General features: G+C 35.3%; 1 protein-coding gene across 1 annotated transcript in view; it reads left to right on the forward strand.

Annotated features, from left to right (window-relative positions):
* The window catches only part of LOC6051215 (calpain-11), a 156,886-nt gene that overhangs the window by 116,919 nt on the left and 27,069 nt on the right, over positions 1-12,898 (forward strand). Inside the window, exon 3 of the mRNA XM_038251683.1 lies at positions 7,989-8,027. Within this exon, the coding sequence (XP_038107611.1) occupies positions 7,989-8,027 (39 nt within the window). The remainder of the gene's footprint in view (positions 1-7,988; positions 8,028-12,898) is intronic.

A 12,898-nucleotide genomic window follows, 5' to 3' on the forward strand; every position in this document is an offset into this window, starting at 1 on the left:
TCATGACTGCCAGGGGGAGCTACCCTGCTTGGAGAGGGTGACTAACGGTATTAGGAGAGTTTGTTGGTTTTGTGCAGGTCATCGTGGCAGATTTTGAGCAGGTGATAAGAGGAACAACTATTTGCTGAACTTGTTAGAGTGCTTTGACGAAATTTATTATTTTAAGAGCTTTTCGCCATAGTTCAGCCATACTTCCGCCATTTTTTAAGAATCTTAAGAATTATTCAAATGTTCAATCATACTACCAACTTAGAAGTGACTCTCCCACTCGTTCTAAATATTTGCTTTAATTGTTTTGACAAAAGCTAGATTTCTTATTAAGATTTCAGTGGCCAGGTGAGAAGCCGTAATTTAACCTTTTTTATTTTCCACCCTCCCACACAGTCACACGCTCACACTCATGAGACCACAAGAGCTAAATTAAATTTCCGCCTCTTTTCCAAGACTCAAAAGGTTGCGCGCGCCTCTCTAGAACTCAAGCAAACCGCGATCGTTTGATCGCGATACACTTCATGCGAGTGAAGGCATTTTTTTTTTGTTTACTAAACACGTATACAAAAGCCGCCCTCTCCAGAGTTCCTCTTCCCGCACAAATAAAGACCGACTAGGTTATGTTTACTGACCACCTCCACCAACCAACCTCCCTCGACAGCCAACAGTCTTTGTTTGTTTGTTTGCTTGCTTGCTTCCTTTCTGGCTTTGCTCGGTGGTTCTATTATTTAATGCTCACTTTGACCAATTAGCAATTTCCTACCCCTCTTACCTCGAGCACGTGGAAAAATACACACATACCAGCACACATAAGCAGCTTTGGTCGGCCACCCACCACCGTCATGAGATGATCCATGATGGTCAGGGGTTTAAAATTCATAAAATCAGGAAACCGTCTTTTTATGTGAGTAAACTATTACAAACAATTTTTTATTTTTTTTATTTCAAGATAAATTTTCATTACTTTGAATCAAAAAGTATAAAAAAAAGTTATTGTTACAGTTGTGTAATTCTAAAAAAAAAAAACAAAATATCAATGAAGTCATGATAATTTTTTTACCTAATGTTTTACTTCTTTTTTCAATCTCTGTAATTTAACAATTCAACATCAAAAAAAGAAGCGTGATGAATGAATTATGAAGATGCATGTTTCACAATAGTTTACAATCGATTGCACAAGTTCTTTTTCAGTGAAAATTTCAACCAATAGGTCAAAAACTTATAATAAAAATTGCATTGGCCTTATTGAAAGCGTTTCAATTTTAATCAAACTAAATTACCACTTGATAAAAAAATATGACTTTCACGGTTTTCCTGAAATTTTCAGGATTTTTTTGGGAATTTCTCGTTTCTTAAATTAAACAAACTCATCACACTTTTGGCAGTGTTTATGAAATGTTAATTTTTTAGTCAATTTTGACCGCATTTTTATACTGAATTCGCAATTATTATGCAGAATAGAAGTCGACACAAAAAAGCAGATACCACCGTCATGAGATGATCCATGATGGTCAGGGGTTTAAAATTCATAAAATCAGGAAACCGTCTTTTATGTGAGAAAACTATTACAATCAATTTTTAAATGAATGTTAAGGTTTCTTGTCGTATCTAGTTCTTTAGAATTATTGCGTGCGCTAAACAATTTCTTAGTATTTTTGTATTATTTTCGTATTTTCGTGTTCATTTCTCATATTAAGATTGGTGATTTTAATACAAAAATTGATAATTTTGAATTTGAATGTCAAGTTGCTGATTTTTTAAATGAAATATAATTATGAAACAAAATATTTTTTTCAGTTGGCCTGTTATAAGCGCCATATAGTTTTAGCTGCAATATATGTTTGCTTGGATATCTTACTACACCTTGAAAAGCGCTGTAAAATTACGTATCATTTAGATGATGGTAAAACAATTTGAATTTTAAATTTGGGTAAACAAAAAGTTCGATATTCCAATGTTGACTCCAAAACCATTTAATGAACTTTTTAAATAATCATAAGTTTCCAATTTTTTAAATTATATGACATTATCTCGATTTTGATTTGATTGGCATTATCTCGAAAACTGATGATTCGATTTTCAATGTTAGAAAGTGAAACATTAGTAATATTTTCTGGTCTTTTCAATAAAAAATAAAATAAAAAAATAAGTCTAAAATTGTAATATGGTTAAAACAAATATTTAGTTCATTTTCAAAAGTAGTGCTTTATTTTAAAATTTCACTGCAGTTTCATTTATGAAATTGAATAAAAAACCAATAGTATTCGAGTTAAAGTCATTTGAAAAATGAAGTCTAATTAGGAAACACTGAGAATTGGAAAATTTCCGTATAAAAATTATATTAATTTGAAACTTAAATTTAAATTATTTTGAATGCAATTTCTGAAAAATCATATTTATTTATAAAAATAATTACTCCGGTTTAGGATTTTAGCACCATCCTGAATTCTAGCGCATAATATGCCTTTTTAAGTCTCCTAAAACATTTCAAAACATCTCGAAAATTAAAATTTTTAGGATTTTAACTATTAGTGATAAAAAGATATCAAAAATTCAGTTTATATATTTTTTCACGAAAACTTTGCCGGAGACATCAAGTAGATCAGAAAATTCCTTCTTAAGATACATGTTTTCAAATATTCGCATGCTTATTTTGTATCACCAGCCCGCAAAATTGTATAAAGCCTGGTATGGAAAATCAAATGATGCAAAATGGCTTCTTTTGACACAGGGAATGCATGCATTCATATAAATGAAAATACAGTGAAAAGTCGATTTGAGTAACGTGATATATGGAATTAGAAACATAAAAATTAAGATTGAACTGCAAATCACAAATTGTATGTCAAAAATATAAATATTAAACCAACATAATTCATCAAATCTTTATTTCCTCACGTCAAATAAGCTTCTAGAAAACTCTAATAAGAATAATAAAGAATTGAGCATTTATGGAAAAATATGAAGTCTTTAAGACTTAAAAAAAGTAACGTAAACCGGGGTGAATCAAGTAAACAGTCTGAACAGGGACAGCAGTTTTGAAAGCATTTAACAACTTCAAATTTGGAAATCAATGTACTAATTTGTTACTCTTTGTCTGTTTTCTTGGTTAAAACAGTTGTCACAATCTGCCCCGTGTATCCCGATTTGCCAAAGATGTAGGTATAGTAGTTTTTAGTCCCTCAAGCCTGCAAGCCTCCAGAGAACCCCTGATTCCTCAAAAGAGCCTCTCGGACACTCAAATTTCCTACACTAAGCCACACCGAGCCCAACTGCGTCGCTCTGCTACGCTGATGAGAATTCCGCCAGATTCTCCACGCTCCGCAGATGATTCGCATCGTCGTCGGTCGCCGTCATGTGAGCTGAGTTCCCCACGTTGTCCAAGCAGCTACAGGTAGAGCAAGCAGCCGCGGCTTATTTTGAAACACACGTCACTCAATAAAAATCAACAGTTCATTGCGCAGCGCCTCCCCGGTACTAATGACTTGACCAGCTTAAGGGGGAACTTCTCACGTGGCTTGTGGTACAGAGAGAGGGAGGGGGTGGATCATGATGATGATAATTCGTGATGTTTTCCCACCCCCTCCATTTACCTCGCGCATGCGTTGTGTTTGGGGGGAGGTGAAGTGTTGTCACACCGAGTGTAAACAAGCCCGGTTATGGACGCCGCGACGCGAACTTCAATGGACCGTTGTGTTCGACTCTGGAAACGGTAATTTCATGTGACGTATGGCTTGATTTGCGGAGGATGACACGAGAGTCGCCCCCGCTGTTGTACGGCTGTACGGTAATTGGCGGGTTGCATGGCGGCTGCCTTCCGGGGTTGATGCAACAGAGCAGAGATTAGTGTAGTTGAACAATATTTAGAGTTGGTGATCGGATTATGGCGATACGGAACGGGGCATTATTGTTGTTTGTCGGATTAGAATGAGTTTAGCTTCATTGATTGCGGTTTAATTCGTGGAATTATATCGCAGTAAACCTTATTGTTCGTTTATGGAAGATTCAGTATTGTACATTTCGTTACCTTTTTTATTTTACCTGTTATTTTCAAACATTTCTTCTGCTATCATAAAAACAGTCAACCCTTCTAAACATAAAAAAAAATATTTAGTTTGCTCCATTTGTTTGTTTTTTCGTCTTCAAATGCAGATATTATTTTATGAAGTAATTTTCTATACAGGCTCTAAATGTTTCCTTCAACTGTAGAAAATATCAGATAATCATAAAATTCTTAACATTTCCATCAGTTTGAGATATTTCCAATTTACATTAGTTACGCCCATTAGGCTCTGATCAATGTTGAGCTGCTTAAAATTATCAAATAAAAAAAACTGAATTCATAACAAAAAAATAATTCAATATTTTTCCAATTTAAAGAGTTCGTGTGTGATATGTATCTTGTGACAACGACAATTTAGTATTTTTTTAGATTTGAGTTAATTTGAGTTTGAGGGTAAATATTTTCAAAACAATGAATCATGGAGTATTTTTTTTAAGCATTCGGTTCGTATACTATCGCTAAACAAACGTTCCAAATTTCAACTAATTTGGTTACACCAGTTACAAGATACAGTAAATAATGAATATTTACACAAAATGTACCAAAAAATTAAAATAATCGAAGCTGTCAACACTACGATACCTCTGTGTGCTCTCTTGTACTAAACTGGTTTTCCTATCTAGTTAGCATAATAGAGTATAGAGGCATCGACTATTTAGAATTTGTTGGCATAGTTTTCTGTCAAAGTAATCAAACGATTTACATGCTTTTGTTATTTTTGAAATTTCGAGGCTACACAAAAGAAAGATGTTCACATTTCAAAACCGTTGATATTAGTTAAAATATATTAAAATCTCTTTAAATATTTTTTCTGCTTTAAAATGCTACCATTTTCGTCTTATGGCCTCACAAATTATGTATTGTTCAATGAATCTTTGAAACTTTGAAAAAGATTGTCTACTTATGTAAATAAGTTTTCCTTTTTTCTTTCCTAGCTATAAACTTTTTTTTCCTGATAATGTCAAAAAAAGAAAATTTAATGATTAATATGAAAATTTGCTGAGCAAAATATTTTAATTCTAACATACAAGGCAAAAGTTAATGATAACATCTGATTTTAAACTGTTCTACGGTAGAACTTACCCCCCGGGCAGACGGTAATAACAAAATTCATGCCATTTCAATAACAAATATTGTTAAAATAACAAAAAGTTTTATGGAATATTCTTGCAAAATCCATTTTTGCATAAGAAATAACAGTTTATGTTATCATAACAAAATTTATTATTGGTCGGATATTAGTTGGAAGCCAAAACAACTTGGGAATTACATTTTTTGTTATGGAGGAATATCTCAAATTGTTATTGGGGTGATCGGATTAGTTGTTAAAATAACAAAAAATAATAACAAAGATTTACAATAACAAACCAATAACAAAAAAAATCAAAACGGCGAATTGGCGAAATTGTTATTGGCTTAGTATTATCAAATTTCAAAAATGTTATTGCCACCTTATTTCCGTCCGCTCGGGCCTGCATTTAATTTGGAAAATTAAAAGGAATAAAAAAAATGCATAATGAATTATATTTAATCGTAGGCTGCCACACAGTTTCATATTTTTAATCAGATTTAGCTATCTTATTATTCTTTATTATATTGTTTTTAATTCTTTCAGATATTCAAGCACTTTAACCCGGAATGGACGCACTGAGTTTATTTAAAAGAATAATTGTTTCATTTTTATTTTTACATGAAAATTACTGAAATTTCACGCTTCAAATGAACTGAAGTCTGAAGTTTGGTGAAAAAGTTTACAATTTATTAGTTTTGGATGTGAAAGTTTAGAAAGCCTCAAATAATTCAAATGATATCATTTAAGTTTAAATGATATTTCATATTACAGAAATTGTATAATTCCACTTAAATCACTACTGAAAGTTTCATGAAGATATTTCATGATTTAACTGAGTAAGAGATGATTTAAGCTCAAAATTTTCCAAGCGCAAAGCGAACTGTCAAACTTTGTGAGCGTTTTTCTCTGTACACCAAGTTGATTTACGGGAGCCACGATAACTCTAGATGTGAAGGACCAAATTGGTAGAAATTTTGGGTGAAGACTCCCATAACATATCCCGTGTGCATGACTTAGCCCGATCTTGAAATTTTGCATTTAAAAAAAAATCAAAAATCAAAAACTTATTTGAAAAAAAATATTTATCTTTTTTCATAATATTTAAATGAAAATTTAAGTGCAATCAGCTGAAATCAATTTAAAATGCATTTAGAATATTTTTTAGCATGTTTGGGTTGGAAATTGAATTTTTGAATTTTTTTTTCGCATAAATTTTTGTTTTTGTAAAATTTTACTTTTTTGAATACTAATGATTGCATTTTAAAACACTTTTTCCATGTAAATATTTTTTGAAGTTTAAGTCTGATCAAAGTCGAGGGGGGAGGGCAAAAAAATAAAAAAAGGTAAAAAAATGAAATTACAGGCCACGGTTTCAACATTTGAAAGAAAAAGGTGTTTTGAAAAATATTTGCAACGGTCTTATATATTTTTATTTTTTGCCTTAATCAGATGAGTCTCAAGATTTATATATTTTTGTGAAGCGAAAGTTGATGATTTTCATAACTGTACAAGGAAGAGAAAACTCGTTACCAAAAAAGTATCAACACGTGTGGGGCACAAGTTTAAACAACTTGTAGAAGAAATTTTGTGAAATTTATATCGTCGAACAACAATTCATGGCAACGATGGAAGCCGTCACCTTAAAAATAGATTTTGAAAGTTTTATCGTGATGATCTACAGATCTACGTCAAACCTCAAAATCATCGACCACCCAGAAAGCTCTAATAGACGACCCAAAGTGTTAATGAACCTCACAGTAGTTTCGCTTCGTGACCACTCAATGATGAACCCGTCCAGAATCCGCGGTCTTGATTGCCTCCAAAAAAACCCAATCGAAAACATACAGATGTTACACGGACTAATGAGAATAATCAAACTCGAATCACGCGGCGGCTGATTGATGATGATCCACACTCGCGGACACTAATCACCGAGCGAGCCTTTATGTGTAGCAGAGGAGGTGGTTAATTACCGGGTTGAAAAGCTCCATCAACGACATGACACGTGCGCATTTTTTCGTGAAACGCTGACCACAACGGTGCAAGCTTTCGTGGGTGTCGCAGGAGGTGATCTGAATTTTCAAAAGCTTCAAGACAGACTCGCCGCCCTGAATTGTTCTGCTTTCCCACGAGCCGATCTAATCAGTCTCTTTCACTAATTTCCTTCTTTCTTCTATTTTCACTTTCGGTGGGGGACTTTTCTGGTTTATCTTGCCGCGCTTTTTTGAGCGGTTTTGGGTGCCTTCTTTTGAATGGGCTTTGTACTTGCGGGTTGGAAAAAGAAGCTTTTCAGGTGTGTCTTCAGCGACGAACTTGAATTCAAATTGAAGCCGGCAAAGGCCGGCTTTTGCGTTGTTAATTGTTCTGTTTTTTGGGCAAATTTTTAAACAGGTGGAAATAGGGGAGAGCTTGAAATCATGATTTTCAAATAAATAATTCTATTTTTTTATTTTTTTTAAATCACGTGATTTTCTAAAACAACTGATTTTATGTAATTTTTCAATCTAATGTTTTCACCATCTCCTAAAACCAAATCAAGTTGCACTATTTGCAACTTTCACCATTCACCAGTTTTATTGAAAGGGCTATTTTCGTCTCCTCGTAGATTTTGGAAGGAAATAAAGTTTTTTTACCTTCAACTTCTTACTTCCTCATGTTTTAACCGGCGATCGCCTCATTAGAGCACACTCCCATGGCGCGAAGGTTAATTACTTTCACTTGTGGCTAACAAGTTTGGCTATTGGCCACGGAAGAACTTTGACTTTTTTACGATTTGAACAAAACGTTCAATTTCCTTAGAGTGGTGTTTTTGAAAGTTGTTATTTCTTTGTAATTAATTGCAATTTTCTCTTTATTTTCCAGGTGAATTTTCCGCTTACGACAACAAAGGATTCCAAAGCAGTAAGTACACACTTTACCCAAATTTGCACAAACGGTTTCAATATCCACATTCTCTGCCATAATACCCATCATCACAATTTTGGTCAATACTTCCTCCACAAACATACATTCCGCTCTGCTGTGGGGGGAGGGGGGGCAATTTTCTCATTAGAGCAATTATAGCAATTTCCATTTTACACGTATATCGAGCACCTTAAAAGTTGCACAATCGGAAAGCGGTTATTTTTCAATTTTGCTCTTTATGGATGACTCTCGGGCCACCACCGTGAGACCCACATAAGACCTCCTACCCCCCTTGACTCCACGAAGATCTGCAAGCCAGCCAAAACGGTGGAAACTGACCGCCTGCAGCGCCGCCACTGCACTTCTTGCATAGCGTGAAGCCACAGACAAGTGGACTCAAATTTGAAGATCTTTAAATTTTAACATTTCAAACTAAATAAATTCTATTGTAAATCTGTTTCAATTTAGTTGAATTGCGAAATTTCAAAATCATTCACTTCACAATTATCTTCTCTCCAGTGCACCCGCTGGCCAATGGGGAGATGCGGTCAATTTATTCAACAGAAGCCGAGAGGTGTAGCGTAAGAAAAACATCAAACAAAACTACTTGTAACAAGGTACAACATAACTTTGGTGGCGCTACCTCTTCTCGTTGCATTCGCCAAAAGGCCGGCCACCACCAAGACTGGACCGAACACTGGCGAATATGGGAAAATGTTGTTGTTGTTGTTGAACATGCGAGCCCCTTAACCAAAAACAACACTCACACTCACCCAAACGTGGTGGCGGGAAAATTGCACTACTTGTAGGCAACCACACCGCGCCGGCCCCGTCATCTCGGCTGTTGGAAACTGTTTTGTTGTTGTTTTGGTTGTTGGTTAGCGCCACACCGGTCGGTGGGACCATCGTGGAGAGGAGGCGCCCCCGAAGGGGATGAAAATGTGTGCTGCAATCGAAAGTGAAGAGGACGGTTGACTGGGGGGAGTGCCAAATCTGATCATAAATTGGACTCCTTTTATGGGGGACATTTGCAGTGGAGTTGAACTGCTCTTTAACCCTATAGGAATGGCAATGGTGTTGAAATTTCCGAACTCGTTTGACAATTCAAATATACTTAACTATAGTTATAGTATATTCAACTATTCAACTAACTTACCAAAATGGCCAAAATGACCAAATTGGCTTAAACGGTCAAAATGACCAAAATGACCAAAATGACCAAAATGACCAAAATGACCAAAACGACCAAAAAGACCAAATCGGCCAAAACGGTCAAAATGACCAAAATGGTCAAAACGACCAAAATAACCAAATTCGCTTAAACGGTCAAAATGATCATAACGACCAAAATGACCAAAATGGCCAAAATTACCAATAAGCCAAAATGACCACAATTACCAAAATTACCAAAATGACCAAAATGACCAAAACGACCAAAATGACCAAAATGACCAAAATGACCAAAACGACCAAAATGACCAAAAAGACCAAAATTTCCAAAACGACTAAAATGACCAAAATGATCAAAACGACTAAAATGACCAAAATGATCAAAGCGACCAAAATGACCAAAACGACCAAAATGACCAAAATGACCAAAATGACCAAAACGACCAAAATGATCAAAATTACCAAAATTACCAAAATTACCAAAATGTCCAAAATGACCAAAATGACCAAAATGATCAAAATGACCAAAGTGACCAAAGCTACCAAAATGATCAAAATGACCAAAATGACCAAAATGACCAAAATGACCAAAATGACCAAAATGACCAAAATGACCAAAATGACCAACATGACCAAAATGACCAAAATTACCAAAATGACCAAAATGACCAAAATGACATAAATGACCCAAATGACCAAAACGACTAAAATGACCAAAATGATCAAAGCGACCAAAATGATCAAAATTACCAAAATTACCAAAATTACCAAAATTACCAAAATGTCCAAAATGACCAAAATGACCAAAATGATCAAAATGACCAAAGTGACCAAAGCTATCAAAATGACCAAAATGACCAAAATGACCAAAATGACCAAAATGACCAAAATGACCAAAATGACCAAAATGACCAAAATGACCAAAATGACCAAAATGACCAAAATGACCAAAATGACCAAAATGATCAAAACGACCAAAATGATCAAAATTACCAAAATTACCAAAATTACCAAAATGTCCAAAATGACCAAAATGACCAAAATGACCAAAATGACCAAAATGACCAAAATGACCAAAATGACCAAAATGACCAAAATGATCAAAGCGACCAAAATGATCAAAATTACCAAAATTACCAAAATTACCAAAATGTCCAAAATGACCAAAATGACCAAAATGACCAAAAGGACCAAAATGACCAAAATGACCAAAATGACCAAAATGACCAAAATGACCAAAATGACCAAAATGACCAAAATGACCAAAATGACTAAAATGATCAAAACGACCATAATGACCATAATGACCAAAATGACCAAAATGACCAAAATGACCAAAATGACAAAAATGACCAAAATTACCAAAATTACCAAAATTACCAAAATTACCAAAATGACCCAAATTACCGAAATTACCAAAATGACCGAAATGACCAAAATGACCAAAATGACCAAAATGACCGAAATGACCGAAATGACCAAAATGACCAAAATGACCAAAATGACCAAAATGACCAAAATGACCATAATTACCAAAATTACCAAAATGACCCAAATTACCGAAATGACCAAAATCGTTATTAGTTATTTTGATCATTTTGATCATTTTGATCATTTTGATCATTTTGATCATTTTGATCATTTTGATCATTTTGATCATTTTGATCATTTTGATCATTTTGATCATTTTGATCATTTTGATCATTTTGATCATTTTGATCATTTTGATCATTTTGATCATTTTGATCATTTTGATCATTTTGATCATTTTGATCATTTTGATCATTTTGATCATTTTGATCATTTTGATCATTTTGATCATTTTGATCATTTTGATCATTTTGATCATTTTGATCATTTTGATCATTTTGATCATTTTGATCATTTTGATCATTTTGATCATTTTGATCATTTTGGTCGTTTTGGTTATTTTGGTCATTTTAGTCATTTCGGTCATTTTGGTCATTTTGGTCATTTTGAACATTTTGAACATTTTGATCATTTTGAACATTTTGATCATTTTGATTATTTTGGTCATCTTGGTCATTTTGTTTATTCTTGTGATCTTGTCATTTCGATTAGTATATTTTTAACTTTATAAATAAAATAAAAATGTATAAAATTATAAATCAAAGCAAATGCACTCAAATTTATTTATGGTTCTCAAATGGAAATTCTCATCAAGTTCTGAATTTCATTGTTTATATCTTCCCTGCAGCGTACGTGAGCGGGTTTCAAATCTCGATTAAATTTTCAAAGGGCCCTATCTGCATAGGAAACCCATGAGGGATAGGTTGTTTTGAAAATTTAATCTAGAAATATTGTTTATTTCGATCGCGATCTTGATTTCGCGACAGTGTCAAACAATTTTTTTTCGCCACCGTCGCTTGTTGTCGCCGCCGTTGGCCAAAGCGGTAAAGCGTTTATTTTTATGTTGATACTAAAATACGATATCTCTGCTGTCGGGTTTTGTCCAACGGTGGGAAAATTGTCACAATATTTTTGTTTGCGATTTTATTTATAATACTTCCATGGTCTTTCGGTGCACTTTTGCAAGTGTTTGCCAGTTATGACGAACGGCTCCGAGGGGGAAATCAGAGCCTGAGCAAGTTCTAATCTTTGCTATATTTCTATTGCACTCCGATTGCAGCAGGTCCCACAAGGTATCGATACAATGCACTGGCACTGACAATCACAGATCGAATTACGCTGCCAAGTCCATAAATCAGAAATCACTTTCATTTTCTGCGACTTTTCCCACACTCACGTGTTTCGGTGTGGAAACCCTCCCTTGGAGGCTACCCTTCTACCCTTTAGTACAAACACTTCCCTCTCTAAGAGGAGAACGCCTTATTGGGTCTCACATTCGCACGTATCTCTGAACTACTCTCCACGTGACCTACTGACTTATTGTCATCAGGTTTACGACTTCAATGTAGCCGGCATCTCTTTGGACTGGACGGCAACGACGACGATCTGGGCGCAACGAGTAGTAGATGCTGGTCGGCCAACCGGCAGATATTATTTCATCGAATGCGCCGAACCGAGGAGGATAGTTGGTGGTTCGGAAAAGTTTGGAAGGGTGGTTACCAAAAACTCAAAAAGTTACTATCTGTTTCTCCAATCCTAGACCCCTTAACCCTCACTCTTCATTAAACTGTCAAACTTCAGCTAAACTTATTTGAGGATACCGTGGAGAAATTCCCTTGTCCCCTTAAAAAGGTGGAACATGAAACAATGATCCTGGACTATTTGAACTCTCCCGAGATTTTCAAACTCTGAAACTAAACCTAGAATCGTCTCAGAACCACCCTACCCGCCCGGCAACCCTGACTGACTGACTCACCGACGACTCCGGCGACGTCACTGGACCGTGTTCACGCGCGCCACACGACCACGCCGGGCCGTTCCGTCACGATCTTTATTTTCTCGACTTTACAGTTGGCATCCGATTACGTATATGTGGCCGTCCAGCCAGCCAGGGCATGTTTGGGTTCCATTGCCGTGTGGCGTCTCGGTCGCTGATTTACACTTTCCTTGGCCCGTGGCGGGCGTCGTTCCGTCGAAAAGCAGGCAAAATTTGTGGTCCCAAAGGGCATTGCTCCGCCGATGGTATAAAATTGGACTTTTTTTTTGGAACGGTTCTCAAATATCGCGAAGGAATCAATTTGAATAAATTAGTCGTGTGTTTGCGAGAG

The sequence above is a fragment of the Culex quinquefasciatus genome, chromosome 2 (assembly GCF_015732765.1).
Source record: "Culex quinquefasciatus strain JHB chromosome 2, VPISU_Cqui_1.0_pri_paternal, whole genome shotgun sequence".
Taxonomy (NCBI): Eukaryota; Metazoa; Arthropoda; class Insecta; order Diptera; family Culicidae; genus Culex; species Culex quinquefasciatus.